Source organism: Petromyzon marinus, chromosome 24, assembly GCF_048934315.1.
Source record: "Petromyzon marinus isolate PM22_M1 ecotype Great Lakes invasive population chromosome 24, UKy_Petmar_22M1.pri1.0, whole genome shotgun sequence".
Classification (NCBI taxonomy): domain Eukaryota; kingdom Metazoa; phylum Chordata; class Hyperoartia; order Petromyzontiformes; family Petromyzontidae; genus Petromyzon; species Petromyzon marinus.
Window position 1 is genome coordinate 19153352 of NC_133690.1, and position 18155 is coordinate 19171506.

Below are 18155 nucleotides of genomic sequence, written 5' to 3' on the forward strand. Positions count from 1 at the left end.
GGCTCAGTGGGGCGCACGTCAGTCATCTGTCAATCCATCTCCTGTCAGAGCCTCCGACACTTCGTGGCAAGGTGCACCGAACCTGGCACAAGCACCATATCACTGCCACTTGGTAGTGGATGACAGTTATTGTATGGCAAGAGGTGGAACCGATTAGCGCACTTTGCAACAAACCCCACATGACCACTAAAAGTGGCGTGTACATGAACCAGTCCTGGGCCTCCCGTAGGTCGACTCCACTTTAAATAAGTACCTGGTTCAGTGTGTAAATAGCATTTGGGAGGCCAAGGCGGCCGTGGGACTTCAACCGGCTCGTGTAATGTCTGGGTTCATTGGGAGTTGTGGGTTGGCCAAGGACCTTGCATTCTGGAAGTTTATCATCTCACTTCACGTCCGATGGAAGGTGGAGAGAACCTGTATCTACTGTCATGTCGTGAAGATGTGGGCCGCCAGTTCGTTCTCACTGCAGTGTCCGATTTGTCCACTGAGAGTTGCACGAACCAGGTGAGGAGCATTCTGCCAAGGCCCAGCGCTTGCAATGGACAGTCCCTAGGAGCGTCTCTACGATTTTTCACCTGGAACTGTCTTATTGCTGGTGTTTTCATCATGTTGATGAAAACACCAGTGGTCGCAGAGCAGTTGATCCTGTGACTTCAAAGACAATTGGATATGAAGTTACGTAGACGAGGAACAATGCAGAATCTCATATCGAGAGATTTTGGCGTCAATTGTCGAGATGGAATGCAGAGGATCGTCTTGGCTCCATTGGAATGTGCAAATTCCTTACGTAGCTTCCCAACATTCGGGCATCTGTCAAGCATCCGCTTTGCCACTAAAGGACGACGATTGGGTTGTAAGCACAATATAATCTAGATAATGCGCTCGAAAAAATGGTATTGATGTTGCTGCTGCAATTGGTTCTCTCATTTCTAGAACGTGTTGGATTCGAATAAAAATATATCGCACACACTCTCAAGTCAATGCAGTGTTTTATTGCATGAACATAAATTATAAGAATGAGATGGTGGGGGGGGGGGTGTCACGTTGGCGTTGAGGAGGCAGACAAAGTGTACCGAGCAGCGCGTGGTAACAGAGGGTCCCTGGTCACACAGCACTCCCCCAGCCACTGCTCTAACGATTTTGTAGCAACGAGGCCAGTGTGGAGCTTGGCACGAGCGGCCAGCTGCGGGGGCACCCCTGTAGGGGGCACAAGCGAGGCTCGAGGAAGGCGAGGAGTAGCAAGGGGGTTCTAGGAGCAGAAGCAAAGAGACCACACGAGGACGCGTGGGAAGTCTCATCCATGATCGTGCAAGGGGCGACTCCAGCAGCCAGAGCCCACCGACGTCCTCGGCACCTTCGACACAGCTCCGACCGCTCGCACGCGACTCCAGGGAGCGGGAAGGAGCGGGCAGCAAGGGGAGCTCGTGGACAATGGAGCCAGAATGGGTAGGAGGGAAGTGTCTTAATGCAATGCCAAAGGCCACCTCGGAAACCTGTTTTCCAAAAACTCATGCTCGAAAATTATATAACAAAAATGGGCTGCACACGATGCTAACCTGCACGTGTTCCCCCTTACCCAGCGTCACTCATTTATTCCCACTTTAAAAATGAATCCTACTCTGGCATTCAGCTCAGGTTCCAACTGCTCCTCCTGCCACAAGCCTCCACACCTCACAGAAACAACCACCCTACGTTAACTAAGTAAACTTCCACTTAAGAAACACCACCTCGACATACCCAAGAACACTTTTTTCCATAAAAGGCACCAGCTGTTTAAGCACAATCATGTGCACACCTCACCAACGACTGCCCCTTTCCCTTGCCGCTTCCTTCGTGCAACCCAACGCTGCTCCCTCTCGCTCCTGCCCGAGATGCTAATCCAATGGTTGTCATAATTTTCAATTGTAAAAATGTAGGTGGCACAAATAAAATCTGGATATCTCATCGCTGCCACCTCGAGTCGGATACCAAGTTGAGAGCCCTTGACTAAAGTAATCTGGCAGTTCACAAGCATTAAATTTTGATTTAAAGCTTTCGTGACTGCAGTAATTCATATTCTTAGTTCTTTCGGTAAAGTCACGTTGTTAAGCAAGCCTTACTCTGCGCATGCAACAGTGAATGTTGAAACCAGTCCAGAACCTGCTCATTAAATGCTGTTGAAAAAAATCACTCCTAGAACCCGTGTGCCTGATGGGATGTGTAAAACACTTTGGGAAGGCGTATCTGCTAATTTATTTTGATACAAGTAGTTCACAGGCCAGAGCAGAAATTACTGTAGTTGCTCATCGTAAACGTGTCACCAGTGACAGCTGCCAGCAACAATTGTCCAAGCTCATCATAGACTTTTGCACCCTGGCATTGCTCTGCCGTGGGCACACAATACATCTACTACAGACAATGATTGTGCGTGGCCAGGTTCTCTGAGCACTCCCTGGGATTGCATTAAAACGGAGCCAAGCGGAACGGCGAAAAGCGGGGTGAGCGAGACGGGGGAAAGGAGGGATGGAAGGTGGGCCCCGTGCTGAAACCACAAACCAGGTGAGTTTGTCGCACCCATTCAGTGCCGGTTGCAGGCACCGCGCAAGTCTCCTCGTCACATGCGACGCCGCCGCCCCCACTTTTGGACTTTGATCTTAGGGGTTTTTCCTTTGGGAAATTCTTCATGTTAAGCATCTCCTGCTGCGTTTTCCCTCCCCCATTATACATCTTGTTGCAATGATCCGAGAGACAGGGGAGGGGTGGGGGGTGAATGAGAGACAGATATCGATCCAACAACTTCAGGGATGGAGACAAAGGGCTCGAGAGTGACAGAACGAGTTAAGAGGTTGGCGAGAATAGGGGAGGGGATGGGAGGCCAGAGACGCACACTGGGATGGGCGGTGTAGAGGGGCAGTGCTAATGCTGGTTGGTTGCCAGGCTCTGTAGGAAGTCTGCAGGAGGTTTGTTTGTGGGCCCGAGTGCTGGCTGGAAGCCGGGCGGTGGTGTGCGTCTGCTGAGAGGCCCCAGCCCTGCGAAGGGGGCCATATTGGCATGGGGATGCACGGCCCCCCAGCCGGGCCGAAGCATTCCAGCGTGCGCCGCGGGGTTTGTGTGCGTCAGATAGTGGGGCGGAGGGGCGCCGGTGGTGCGCGGAGCCGGCGGTGGGGACAGGGGGCAGTCCTGCTCGGTGAGCGCCTGCAGGGACTTGAGCCAGTGTGGGGGGCTCTCGTCCAGGCACTCCGGCACCAGCCCCCCGCACGCAGGGATGCCTGCATGGCACACGCGCCCAACAAGGTGCATTGCTACCATTGCCAACATGGCCATAACCACCATCACCGCAATAACCAACATTACCATGACCATTACCACCACTAGTAAAGCCACCACTAACAACCACCACTCCCATAGCCACCAAAACCACCATTATCATAGCGACTACCACCATTATCGCATGAAGGGGCAGAAATTGTGGGCCATGTGAAGTTAAGTTACAGGCCAGGCAGCCATAGGAGCTCCAGCCCTGCTGTGATGCATTCTCACTTGCTACAGTCCCACATAGAATTCCTTACAAGAGGCCCTGAGAGATGCAGGCTCCATCACTTCCCTCTTGTCCCCCCCCCCGTCACACCATAGTGCCGAGGGGAGGCTGTGGTCATCATGCCAGTGCGGTACCTGTGATGATGGCAGGGTCCATCCAGCCGTTGTCCCCTGGCCACATGGGCTCCACCTTGGCTGCACCTGCCCCAACACACGGTGGGAAGAGCCTCTCGGTCAGCCGAGCTCGCCCACACCGGCAGCGGTGCATCAAAGGAAAACGCGGCCCAAACAAAACATCTCCTACCTAATACATGCGTGGGCTGTCATAGCAAATATGCTGTTGAAAAGGACCATTGCAAAAATGTCACCTATTATGTTATCCTCTCAGGGGCAATGTTAGTGACGTATGCGTGGAGTTGTTTTATTTGTGCTCATGCACCCTCCACTATCAACGCAAAATCACAAAACACTTGTGAGCAGCGTCTCACCGGGTCCGCTCGCTGTGCCGGCAGTGTGGGGGCCAGGGGGCTGGGGTGGGTTGGAGCCATGGGGTAAACCGGGGGGCAGCCCCCCAAAACTGATGTTGACGTTGGGGAGCAGTGCACGGAGGCTGTCCTGCCACTCCTTGTGAGAGTCGCTCGAGGCGCCGTCAGTGTCTGCACGCGCGCACGGACGGCGGTCAGCGCAAACGCGGAGATCACCGAGCGGGATCCGTGCAAACGCGGCCACACACACAACACTCGCACACGGGCACAGTTCGCCCCTTGCATTCGCCACAGCTGCGAATCCAACTCAGGTTCATAATAAAGGTTTTTGGGTTAGATCGCGTTTATTTATAAATGTGTCGTAACCCTTCACCACCCGACACGGCCAATCAGCAAAAAAAGTGTCACGTTGACAAAAGACAAATAATTCACTACTTCAGCCCACCGGTGTGTTGAAGAGTTAATCCACATTTACAGTTTGAGTACGACGTTTCGCTGGTAAATACATCCAGCGTCATCGGGCAATTCGCCAAACCTTTATTATGAATAATATTGGTCGCGAAAGCCTACGTGTTAAACTGACCAACTCAGGTTGTTGGCTTAGTAGCGCAGAGCACTAACCACTATGCAATCGCTTATTAACACACAACCGTCACCACGGTGCTTGTGCAAGGCCACATTTCTAAATCTCCACACACCCACAATGCCACAGCCATACCCCGCCTCCTCGCACCCAAGTTGCACCAATGTCGTTTCGGCCCCCACCTGTGCCAGGGCCGTGCCGTGCGGCGAGCGAGGGTTCCACACCGTATGCGGGCACAGAGGCTGCGGATGAGGTCGGCGGTTGCGACGCGGTTGGCGACGGTGGCTGCCTTCCGGGCGCGCCGTGCGGGTGATGAGCTAACCGCGCCGGGTTCCATAGCGGGAAGCCGAGGGGCAGCGCCGCACTGGGCCGCGCTGCATAGCCCCGTGCCGGCACGAACGCCACGCCGTTAGCCGCCGGGAGGAGGCCGTTGGCATGACCGCCCAGCAGGCCGTTGGCGTGAGCGTAGGCGTGGCGGTTGTGAAGGTGGTGGTTGTGGAACCCCGGGGGACCGTGCGCGGTTACACTCGACACCGTGAGCGGAGCGCAGGACAAGGAGAGCTCCTTCTCCATGAGGTCGGCGAGCGCCTTGCTGGTGACGTCAAAAGGGTCGAAGCCCAGATCATCGTCCTGTGTCTTCGAGGAGCCAAACCCAAAAGCGGCTTGCCAGTCCGTCGCCGAGGACACAGGGATGGTTTCTACACAGGAACAAAATAGCCCAGCATCGCATGGTTAGCCTAACTGGGAGGGTGCACTGGCAAAGGCTGCTCGTGAGACCTTAAAGGGCGGCACGATAAATAGGGGGCACGAATTCCACCACACTCAGACACTTATGTCTCAAATTCAGTCCCGACGTTTACGACCGGTAACCGAGAGGAGGTCCAGCAGAGATTTAGATACTCCTGCCAATGATGATGCTCAAGGCCTGGACCCAAGCACAGGTCACTGGGAACATAGGACAGTGTGTGACCCACTCCACCACACATACACTGGGCAATAAACTCACCACACATACGCAAACACATGCATGCAAACATCCACAACTGCCATTCTACACTAAGTGAAGATCACATCACCATGGTGCTTGTGCTAGGCTCGGTGCATTTTGAGGCCATGTGCACATTGAGGCCACGTGATGCACTGGCACATCATGGGACAGACCCAGGTATTATGGGTCAACTGAAATGACTGACAGTTGCACCGCCTGCACTCACCACTCTATCAACCTGCTGTGTTTAGCTGCCCGGCACCCCGCTCACTGTTGCAAGCGTCGCTACTCCACCCACCATCGCCGGAGGGTGACTGCAGCCCAGTAGCATCTTATTACAAATCTACATACAACCAACACCCATTCCTCAAAATCCGCTTGGCTCCCCTACATCGCCACATCGCCGCTTCTCACCGGATGTGAAAGGCGCCTCCGGCATTGGCTCGGACAGGCTGGGTGCTCCGAGCCAGTCTGGCGTGTGCGGCACCAGGTCTGGCAAGGGAAGCCCCATGCCCACGAGCCGGTGCCGGAATGGGTTGGAGCTGGACGAGAAGAGGGACTGCGAGCTCTCAGGGCCACCCAGCCCCAGGCCGATGCCAGCGCTTACCCCGCCCGGCACGGGGTCAAATGCAGGCCGAGGGCTTGGGAGGCCGGGAGGTGGTGATGGGGTCAGGCTGATTCCCCCGTCCAGGTCAGCACTGTTCCCACTGCCGCTCTGTGACACCGCAAAGACAAAGATTTCCTATATAGTCCTCCTTTAAACAGGCTGTTGGGGCAAGTGCTATTAGAGAGCACCTATTAAGAGCAGCACAAGGGAGTGGTGTTGGACAGAACCATGCCTGGCTGCCTTTATCCCCCCAATTTACATATTGCACAAGGTACTCATTTAAAGCCGAGAATACTTTGGGTAGGTCCAGGACTGGTTCAGATATTCTTCACCAATTTTGGCTGTGAGCGGGATTCCAAGTCAAGTCACCAGGTTAATAGTGCAGTGCGCTAAACACTACACTACCGCTGATCACTGTGACACCACAAATACAGACGGGTGAGGAACGGACTCTTAAGAACCTGCCCACAGACGGGTTGGCTCGGGGGTTACAGCGCTAAGCCAGCACCACTGAGATCCTGAAACCCAATGATAGAGTCAGCCGGCTCTATGATTGAACCAGGTTCTCAAGTGTGGCAAGTTCATGGTCTTGTCATCAATAACTGTAGAAAACCACTTTTTTTTCATCGGTTTTATTTAACTTCACTTGTGTTTGTCGTGGTCAAATCTTGTAATCAAAAGTTAGTCTACTTCCAATCAATTCCAAATTTTGCACACGTACTCAGATCCGGTGACAATGCATGCCTGTATGATAATCGGCATCAATTCATAAATTAATTACCTCCTTTCAAGCAATTACAATTTTTGTATGGATGGCTGATTAATCATATATTTTGTGGTCAAATGCCGCGGTCCCTAAACTGTGGAATCGGCTCGAACAAAAAGCAGGCGCCGTGTGTCTCAAGCGCCATTGACATACTTCTCGACCGTGAGTTAAACGAAGTTGTTAATAAAACCGTTGTTTTAAAAAAAAAATTTTATGGCGTTTATTACCAGATAAGGCCCACTGAGCTATAGAGCTCTTTTTCAAAAGTGACCTGGCCACAAATGATAGGTCAACGAAGTGGCTTATTACATGGAAATTTTACTCTAAAAATAACATTACGTTTGGGAAAATTTCAGCTCCGAATTAAAATATCTGAAGGTGATGCAACAAACCTCAATTATATATAGTGGGTGGGAAAGTGCTGCCCTCTCCTGTGCGACCTGCAAATTACTCAATTGGGATTACAAAACATCGAACACTACTGCATAAACGTAAGAGGACCTTCCTCAGCGAGGCTCTTGGGTAAATAATCATAATAATATAAAAACACAATTGTTAACAAGCCAAGCCAAGGCATCTCTCACCTGTGTGGGGCTGCTACTGGACTGGTGATTACTCTGTGCATCTGTAGTGTGATTGTCTGGAGGTCTGAAACAAAACACAACATACTTAGGCAGGAGATCAGGGTTGGTCGACACACGCAACATGGCCATGTGTGTCTACGTATACACGTGTACATGTGCGCAAAATCCACCTGTGTTCTGTAGTTGTGTGCATCTCTGGGCTGAGGTCTGGACTGGGTGTTGAGCTCGGGCTGCCTTCACCCCCTACTCCATTCTCCGACGCCAAACTTCCCGGGTTTGCTAACGACGGCCAGTTCTCCTTGTTGCTGCTGCCCGGCCTTCGTGCACACACACACACACGCACGAGGGGAGACCGCATTGAAAAGAAGACGTGTTATTAACACTGGCACAAGGTGTTAAGACACATGAGGCTTTCAAGTGTGGTATTGACGTGTGCAATGCGTGGTGTACTACCACCATGGTGTGTTACGGTGGCACAGTGTGGTGTGGTACAGCCATGATGTGGTGATAGTGTAGTGTGGTAAAGCCATGGTTCATGGTGTGGCAGGACATATTGTAGCACTGTTGTAATGTACAGTGTGCCACCGGCACAGTGTGGTAGAGCGAGGGGTGGTATGCTTATTGTGGTGTGGCACAGAATGGTAAAGCATGGGTGAGGTGTATCCCAGCACGGTGTAACATTAGAGAAAATCATGCCACCGGTTGGCGTGCTCATTGTGAACATGTGGTACTGCCTAACAAGGGGAGCTGTGTGAAACAGGGCAGTGTGGCACACGCCAGTGGTCACCTGAAGGTGCCCGTTTGTCGGCCCCGCCCATTCTTGTCACAACTGGGAGGGGGGGCGGCGTTGGGAGGCAGAAGGCTCGAGTTGGTGGTGGCCGGGGGTGCAGCTGGGCCGGATTTTGCGAGGTCTGACAAGAGCTTCTGTTCATAGTCCTGGTGTTTGCCAGCCTGAAAGCACCCACAGCGGACAGCCAGAACGTGACGTTGTTCACCACTTGAAGTAAAGATCAACCTTTGTAACCAATCATATACTGCACAAGACCAAGGTCAATATAAATCAGAGGGGTGGCGATAAAAGGATACATCACATGTACATTATTATACTTGTTTCCCATGAAAGCCTCACAGAGTCTCAAGACTTTTTTCACAAAGGTCGTGCTAAGTTGCAATGTCATTTGTGGTATACTCTTTCAAATTGGGAAAACTTGGACCATGATACGAGACACAATGGGCTATTCTTCTCCGAATTAAGTCATCGGGATATTTTACATCCACTGTGAAGCAGGTGGCGTAGAGTACTTAATGGTCAACACACACCGCAGTATAAACCAGGGCAGCCGCTGTGATGATGCAGTGGGTGATGATGACCGGGATGGCAACACCTGCAGTAACCACAGGAGATCTGCCCAATTTGAAAATCGAACCTCTGCAACGAGCGGCACTACCGCTGGGCCACATCCTTTCAAGACGATTGTAAATAAACAGCCAGGTTCATGGGAAGATTCTGCTCAGGTTCATGTTTACGGAGAGACTGCCCCACCCCACTTCCACCATGACTGTGGCTGGGTCCCAAGGCACCTGCATGTCCTCCTTGGTGAAGCTGGCAGCCTCGTCACCCAGTTCGTGTAGGTACATGCAGTCCGGTTTGGGGCACTGAGCGCTCTTCAGGAAGTAGCTGCAGTACTTGGTGGTTCCCAGCGATGCCTGCATGATTGTGTACGCATGTGAGCATATATGTGTGCACGCGTATTCGCATGTACATTTAACAAAAATCACCAAACTTTGACTGGTGGAATTATGAAAATTATTTTATGAACCCCAAAATTCACGCATTCTTCGTGAATGATTGTCGTAGCACAACGTTTTGGGTAGTGGCTCTTCTGCAGATCAGCTTGGGTGTCTCTCCGAAACGCAAGCCGATTACAAATATTTCTATATTTAAAGAAGAGTTTATGATGACGGAGAAGTTCGTTTTTTTGTGAGTGTTTATACATGCTTGTACTTAAACTTCGACAAGCGCACGTGTCTTTTATATTTCACACATGGTAGAACAACAACCGTGGCATACCTTTTCAGGTAATAAGCGAACACCACGTCGCACTGCACAAGCTGCAGGTTAGGACTATACAAGACTACACCTAAAGGGTGCGTGTGTAAGTGACTGAATGTATATGATGTGCCAATGTAAACAAGTAAAGGCGTAGTCAGGTTCTGCTACCCGACATGACATGTTCATGAACGAAACAGTTTGAACTACAAAGTGCGCAAAGAAAGCATGGAGGTATCCTTGCATGGAATCACACAGAGACATAAAGAGGAACACATGGATTAGAGAACATACATAGGTTAATCACATCATACAAACTATTTAGAAAAGTGGGCTTGGGCAGGCAACGTTATGGCTTATAAGGATAGACAATGGTCCAGATTAAGGACAGCGTGACAGCGTGACAGCCAAGGAATGGAAGGCACCCGAGAGGTTGCCCACCACGGAAATGGAGCAATTCAACCAGTCTGCGTGCAGGTCCTTGGTGGATCGTTGCAATGCAGGATCATGAGAGATGGTGGCAGCTTTGGGAAGAGGCCTTCATCCAGCAGTGGATTGACCATGGCCGATGTGTATTGTGGTGGTAAGAGATGGGGTATTGATCTGCAGGAGGGCCCAGGTGCTTACCTTGAGCGTGCGCCCATCGGCCTGCACGTTGTTGACAGCCTGGATGGCACGCAGGGCGTCCTCCCATCGCACATACGTGATGTACGCACTCGCGCTCGGGCCCTGCAAGCACAAAGACACTCGGTGAGTACCTATGCATACACCAACACTTTTTCAGTCTATTTCGCCAATGTTATCCCGATTGTGCTATCAGTGTTATATCATGAGATCAAGTATCCACTCTGAACTCTAAGCTGTGCAACCCTTTGCTAGAAAATGGCCCACAGAAACAGATACCAGAGCAACCTCCGAAATCCCTTCGAATGGCCTCTGTTCAACACAAATGGGGGCAGCACTTTTCCACTTGATGCCAATGAGAGTAATGTTCGTCACCTGAAAGTCAAACCAATATTTTCATTTACAGAAGTGGAATTTGGCCAGAGCAGAAGTACATTTTATGTTAGGGTTTTTTGTGGAAGTCATTTGTGACTTGGCTGATACAATAATCTCCCTACACTTGAGAATCCAATTGAATCCCAGACAGCTGAAAAATGCGACTCGAAACCAAGATTTTATCAGGGCTGGCTCAGCGCTCCGACAGCTGAGCCACCAGGCCACACTCGCACTGAGGCAGCAGCCTACCACTGTTGCTCTGCAAGTGACTAACCACGTGAATGCATACAGCACAATCACACACATGGCAACACTCAAACGCTCATATACTCTAACATGCTTATACGTGGCTGCCGTGAATAGATAGAACGAGAAAGTTGAAACTGGCGTCGCCAACAATGCTAGGAACTGGACATTGAGTATTTAAGGAAACACTGGGTGTGATCAGCAGAAACGCAATCCTGGTCACTCCTCCCATGAGCCAGGATTAAAGCCACCGCTTACATATAATCAAAAGGCACATTCTTCCCACCACTGCCACAGCCAGAATCTAACAAGCCCTCCCTGCTGTGTCATCAGCAGTGCACCATAGCTCCACCTTCTTGGGACACCCACAAAAGGCTGATACCTGGGAGCCGGCGTAGGACGTGCTGTTGTTGACGACCACCTTGTGGATTTTTCCAAACTTCCCAAAGTATTCGGGCCGCTTCAACACCTGAGCATAACACGACAACGCCGCCATGCACAATGACATCCAGCAATCAGAGACTACAACCCAACGTAACAACAGTGAAGCAAGCCCAGCAACGGTCCACCACTGCAACATCTGCTCATGTCACTGCATCCACTTCTGCTGGTAAAACGGGAGCTGTCACTGCTCAGACTATGCAATGAACAATGTCTCAAAGAAATCATAAAATTGGTTTCTTAAAAACATAGCCAAAGCTTAAAATAAAACCAATCAGACATAGGGCCACTAAATAAGAGAAAAGCACAACATGTTGAAATCCATATCCTGGAAAATGTGTGCAACACTTACAGTTAACTCTCAATTGGTCCGTAGTTGGTATAATCTAGGTTGCATTAGCTGGGTTGTAGTTTGCAGAAAAATAAACATGTTTACATGTGCGCACTGCTTTATTAGCCAAATTACATGGCGATACTGCTACTGTTGGCAGTATTGGACAAGCACAAATTACAAAAAACTCAGTCAATAGCACGGCCTTAAAAGGAAAAAAAGATGGGCAATGGCCCTTCTTCATCGCAAAGAGAGGCCAGTGAGAGTGATTAAGAGCTGGAGAGTGCACTGTACTCAATAAGGCATGAGAAATATATTTTTAAAATGTCAGATTAAATCTTTAATTGGCATATGTGCAAAATGGTTGAATTATTTGCTAACTTTTTATAAACATCAAGTAGCAGACAAACCCCTCAATCAAATAAGTATTGCTCCATACTCATTTGTATCAAAATAAATTAATGTTGCTGGCACAATGCATTATGGGTAACCATGTGAGTGTGGTCTCTTAGTATCCACCTAAAAAATGATCAACACCGTTATCCACAATACCACTCATTCTTGGGCTCAATTATTACATATAGTAACATGTAAGAGCTCACATGTTGTATAGTGCAGTCTCCATCTCTCTGGCTCCTCTATTTATGTGCAGTGAAGGGCCATTGCCCGAAACATCAGCTATTTCCTTTTAAGGCCAGTATTGTTGATGACGGAGTTCAGTTTGTAATATTAGCAGTTACTGTCCAATCGAGGGCCAGTGACTTACTGCTCACATGACCGCAACCACGCAAGTCAACAAAGCACTTTAAGAAGCAATAAAACCGGATGACTAAGTCTATATCTCCTCCACCAGTCTACATGGGTAGACAATAAATGTGTTCTCTATAACCTCATTCAAATATGTTGTGCAATATCCTTGTTTTTTATTATCTGCGGTGACCCCTCCTATCCATTTCCCTCGTAGTTAATAAAGAGTTGACTCCTGTGCAATGAAAAAGCACTTAAGCTTCATATTGTAACTTGGTGACAAGTGTTACTTTTTTATACAAGAACTGGTTGCCTGGTGGGTGGCAACACCAGGGTATTTTCTGGTGTGCATATGCACGCCAATGTTTTCATGACCTCATGGTCATATATGGGCATATTTGTGTACATGTGTGTGCAAGCCAGTGTGGATGTGCACACGTATAGTGGTTGAGTGGTAGTGCAGTGGTTACTTCAACTGCGCAACAAACCCACCACCACGAGTTCAATTCCCACTAACAGCCAACATCATCGATGAATATCTGAACCTTTCCTGGGCTTCTCCTAGGTGCGGTGTGTAAACATTGGCAGGGAGGAAACAGAATGTGGCCAGTCATAGTTGTCCTGGCCTTCAAATGTCCTCACTAACAGCACTTGGCCCAACACTGTAGCTATACAGGAGGAATTTGTCTGTGTGCCCGTGTGGCACATGCATGTGTGTGTGGACCTCATGGTCAGCCAGCCTCTGCGATAGTCCGACAACAAAGACGAGGTTCCTCTGCACCACACGCACGCTGCCCAGGTGTTTACGGTTCTCGGACAGCTTGTGTTTGCGCTCATTCTGCTTCTGCTTCTTCTCGCTCTTTATTCTCTGCAGCTCCTCCGTCGACAGCGGTTTGTACACAGCCGGATTTTCTGAATAGGGCTGCGGACATACACGAGTGCACATTAACGCACACACACACACTCACGTGTACATATACAGGGGCCTACAGTCAAACTACTGCAGGGTTTTTGGGATTATTTGACCATGCCGATTAGTGTGGATTGGTTATGGAGAGGAGCAAAGGTGTGGGAGCATAGAAGCACAGCACAGCAATAAAGTTTGGTGCACTGCCCTCTATTTCCCACGACATAGCACAGCCCCACAAATGCCTATAATACCTGCTTGTGCATGATGGCAGCCCATCAAAGCACTTTCCAGGATTGAACCAGCTTAGCTTCAGAATTAAAGAGATCCGGAATATTCTGGGTGATTTGTTCATGGGTATAAACGCATAAGCTCGTATTCACGTACATATTCAAATATGTGCCTGTCGATGCGAGTGTGCCTATGATGGCTTTGAGGCGCAGTGTGTATTTTTATGGTGGAGGGTGGGTGCAGATTTTGGATGAAGTCTCGAGGTTGCTGATAGATTCTAAGCTGTTGGTTGAAGTGTATGCAGTAGATGGAGGTACATGGGTGGAGTGAGAGTCAGTCTTTCAGGTGAGGCTGGGAAGAGGATGGAGGTTTAGGGATGTCGTGAAGATACAGATATAGACTGGGGTTTTACTCAAACCTCAGTGTGGACTGTGGAGTTTGGTTAGAGGCTGGAGTGAGGGTTGAGATGGAGGTGGGAGAAGAAGCTGGAGTGAAAGTATAGGCTGTAGTGCGAGCAGAGGCTATAGTTTGAGTAGAGACCAGGGTTCAGACAGAGGCCCGAGTGTAGGCGAACGCTGGAGTGTGGGTATTCGATGGTGTGTGAGTAGATGCTGCTTAGTGTAACATATGGGTAGAGGCTTTATTGTAGGTTGTGAGACTACAGCGTGGATGTCTTAGAAGTGTGCCTGTGTATATGTGTGTGTATAGAAAGGGGGGTTCCGTGCCTTGCGACAGGCTGGGCATAGGCCGTTTTCGTCAGTGCGGATGCGGTGCCAGCAGAAGCGGCAGATCTGGTATCCGCATGTGCAGGGGAAGAAGTGCACATCGTCAATTTCGAGCGGCTCCATGCACAGGGGGCACTCGCTGGGCTCCTCGCCGCTCACGGGACTCGCAGACATTCTGATTTTCAGGCTTCTCCAACAGAGACGGCGGTGGTGGTGATGGCTGCTTGTGCGAAGCTAAACGGATGAGAGTCACAACAGGAACCCATTGAGAGGGTGAGAAAGGTCACTTGCTGTTTCTACACGAGAAGTGTAGATGAACCACTCCTTCCGACAGACGTGAGCAGTCTAAACAAAGACAACACCTGACACAATCAGTTGGTCGTCGTTACAATGAGCTCGTGCCAACGCATAGATCCGTTCCATATTGATTACAGTACTGCCAACAATCGAGGTTCACAGCAAGAAGCTGATCAGTGCAGTGCTCGGGACTGCAATTTTATTTACGAAAGAAGATTTGGGGGCGACTCGCACATATGTTGAGACAGGGCCGGAGCGAAGTCGAGACAATGCAAGCTATACATATCGGGTTTCATGGGCAGAGGAATCATTCGAACAGCGCGGTTACACACAATAAGATATCAACAGCACAACCCACGATGAAGGATGGCAAGGCAGGCGCAACCCTGCGCACGAACCCGGGTGACCGGGTCGTGCCAACCCCATGCCACAGCCGGCAGAGAGAGAGGACAGCGAGGGGAGCAAGGGGACGGAGGAGCACAAGAAGAGGTGATCGAGGCAATAGGGGTCCGGAAGTGAGACAATGGAAAATAAGACCAAGGATACGACTCGTTGCCTCGGGAGCAGCAGAGGGTTCTCCGGGCGGCAAGGCCCCACGTCTGGATTCCGCAATAATGGCATCACGACCCGACAGCCGCCGAATGCCCCCTTCCCCACCCCACCGTGTTTACAATGCCGCCCGGCCGTTGCGATATCTCGGGCCTGCGCTCATCGCCACACGTCCGCATGCGTTCACGGCGGCGGCGGTAGCGCGACACCCGCAGATAAACACGGCGGCGGGGGCAGAGGGGACGGAGGAATCTCGTCCTCGCATTCCCCTGCCGTAGCTACGGAGCGCGGCCCCCGCGGGAGGCCTACGCGCAGGCTTCCTGCGGAGAATCCGGGCAATGGCTAGGCCTTGGCTGCGAGGCCAGAGCTAAAAACTCACCAACAAATCGAGTCCGCTTCTTGCTATTGACGCTCGAAGTGACGGCGGGAAAATTTCGTCGGTGCCGTGAGGTGTCGTTCGGTGTCACCGAGAGCCAACACTGGGCCACGCAAGGGCGATGCTGAACTTTGCGCGCTCCGTTCGGGACCTCTCACTGCTCGGTCGCCATGTCTTATGGGCGCGTCACGTGCGGCACTTCCGGGGGCCACGCAATGACGTCACGCACACCCCGCCCCCCTCGGACACGTGCGCACAGCTGATGGAAAGGTCACAGCGAGATGATGAAAAGGTCACCGCAATTAGATGATGATCATCATAATCGTGATTGTTGTTATAAAGCTTACTTATCCAGCAAAGCGTTGCTGAGTCTCGAGGGCCCTGCCAAGTGTCAGCAGTTGGGGGTGATGTTGCTATGTGCAATTAGTAAGATGGTGGTTCGGTCACCGTGTGATAAAATTAAGTACATTTCGGGTAATTGTTAAGTCCTGGGATATTTTGGCTGTCATATATCGGAGAATCCGGATATGTATGCAGAACGGGGGGAAACATACAAACTCCACACAAAAAGGCTCCCGAGTCCGGAAGCGAACCCAACTGCTATTTCTGTGATGCACTGCGCTACCCTGCTGACCCTGGTGGTTATGGTTAGGTTACGGCGAGATGATGGTGATGATGAAAATGCCCTGCTATGCAAACTTTTTAAGGCCTCAGAAATGCTGCTGGATGATGAAGGCCTCTCCACATCGCCTCCATCCCCCAGCGTATTGTGATGCCCTTACTCCACCTCCCTCCTGCACACGACTACATAGTTTTTTTTTAATCTAAACTGGAAACACGATAAAATTTTGATTTAAAGATTTCGTGACTGCAGTAATTCATATTCTTAGTTCTTTCGGTAAAGTCACGTTGAAGGGAAACAATAAAATAATAAAATATATATAACAATAAAAATTCTCACGTTTCGACCATAACACAAACGGTCATCACCTGATGACCGTTTGTGTTATGGTCGAAACGTGAACATTTTTATTGTTTTATATATTTTATCATTTATGGAAACACGATTCTTTAGAAATGCTCTTTGCGTTTGGTTTGTTGTACTTCCTCCACACCTCCGATTAGCATAGTTGGCTATGTACGGTGCGAAATAAGTGCAACATACATACATGACATATTGTCACTACATATCCTCCGTGGCCTTGTCTCTTGGCCATGTTCACTCCTTTGTCTTGTCACAGCGACATGTGCAGCCGGAGGCTGAGAACTATGGTGCCACGGCCGCGGAGCAACTCTGCAAGCGCCGCGACTCCCCCATGGCCCTCACGATGAGCACACACGTAGTGTCCTGGCGGGAGATTGCCTGGCACATCGGGTTTTAATCCAAGGGTCCCTAGAGGGGAAGTCCCACAGTTTCCCGGTGCCAGGAGATTGGCCGAGCCTCGCAGGACAGATCACACTGCGGTGCCCCTAAATTGGCTTAAAATTGTATAGGCGCAAAAAGGTTCACCGGGCCAGCTGCAATGATTCATGCACGACATCGGGAGGGGCTGGGGTGAAATATTAAGCGAGCAGAGCAGACAATGAGGTAATGGGATCGCGGCGCCACAACCCCCGGAGACAAGCACACACTTTCAGTTTCAGTTTATTTTATTTGGTGTAGAGCCCTGTGAGCCATTCGGCTCTTGAATCGGGTGCAACCGCAACTAAAAAAAAATTTAAAAACACGAACAAGAAAACATCTTAAAGTGACTTTGTGTGACTTTGTGCAAAATAGAAAATCCATGGGAAAAACTAAACAGCAAAAATATTCCTGAAAAAGGCACCGTACACCACCAACGTTGTGTGCAAAAACTCCCAGTGGGATGCAAGTCAAACAACAACAAGACAACTTAGATTAAGGCCATCAGTCTAACTCCGTACTACAACAAAACAAACATGTCCAAACCAAAAAACTTTTCCAAATCACCAAAAAATAAAGCCATAATTGCAACGTAACAGCGATCACAGGGACTGTGGCCGAATTTTTACAATAAACTACATAAACACTAGCAGAGTGTGCATTCGCCAGCCGGACACCCGTCCAGATTAAACAGATTGAGTCAGAAATTAATGAGTACAGGTGCGTAGACAATAAATCGAGAAGTAACCGGCAAAACGCTCCATGTAAGGCAAAAAAACGAAGCACAGGTAGGCGCACAATTGTAATTGGCCGCGCGGGATAACGTAATCCTGGATTTTGTTTGAAGTCAAGGGCATAACAAGGGGAGCCAAAAACCGTTCATACTTTTTTTCTATCTACGTGACTTTACCAAAAGACCCAAAGAGTATGAATTCCTGCAGTCACTTTGAAGTCAAGAAAAAAACCGTTCAGGCAAATTTCATCTTCAAGAGCTTGTTCGCCAAGACCACCCTGCCGTCCTGCCTCCTCGAGCCGCTCGCCGCATCCGTGTGATGCCAGCGAGTGCTGGTACAAGGCAGTGATAGGCAAGGTTTTTTCGTCATCCTCCCTCCGACTCTCACAGCGTCCGTGCGACGCCGTGAGTACAGCTGCGAGGTACATGATAGGGCGTGAGTGTTTGGGGACTTGGATAGAAGTAGACTAGGCTCTGCTCGCAGAATACTCCCTCCAGGCAGTGCAGAGTTTGCGCCGTGAATAAAAGTTAGCAGAGAGCCTCGGCCCAGTGTGTGATTTGTGTGTGGAGCGGCTGCATGGGCGGACGCGCG

At 50.1% G+C, this 18155-nt stretch overlaps 1 protein-coding gene across 1 annotated transcript; it reads right to left on the reverse strand.

The window, feature by feature from the left end:
- Window positions 1-972: 972 nt before the first annotated feature.
- CNOT4 (CCR4-NOT transcription complex subunit 4) lies at window positions 973-15639 on the reverse strand. The gene is made up of 14 exons (XM_032960192.2): window positions 15432-15639; window positions 14207-14440; window positions 13068-13265; window positions 11207-11293; window positions 10207-10308; window positions 9111-9236; window positions 8317-8480; window positions 7700-7846; window positions 7530-7593; window positions 5987-6287; window positions 4767-5282; window positions 4005-4172; window positions 3652-3717; window positions 973-3248 (listed from the first exon to the last, which is right to left on the reverse strand). The coding sequence occupies exons 2-14, from the start codon at window positions 14378-14380 to the stop codon at window positions 2896-2898; spliced, it is 2466 nt and encodes an 821-aa protein (XP_032816083.1). The 5' UTR covers window positions 14381-14440; window positions 15432-15639; the 3' UTR covers window positions 973-2895.
- Window positions 15640-18155: the final 2516 nt, after the last annotated feature.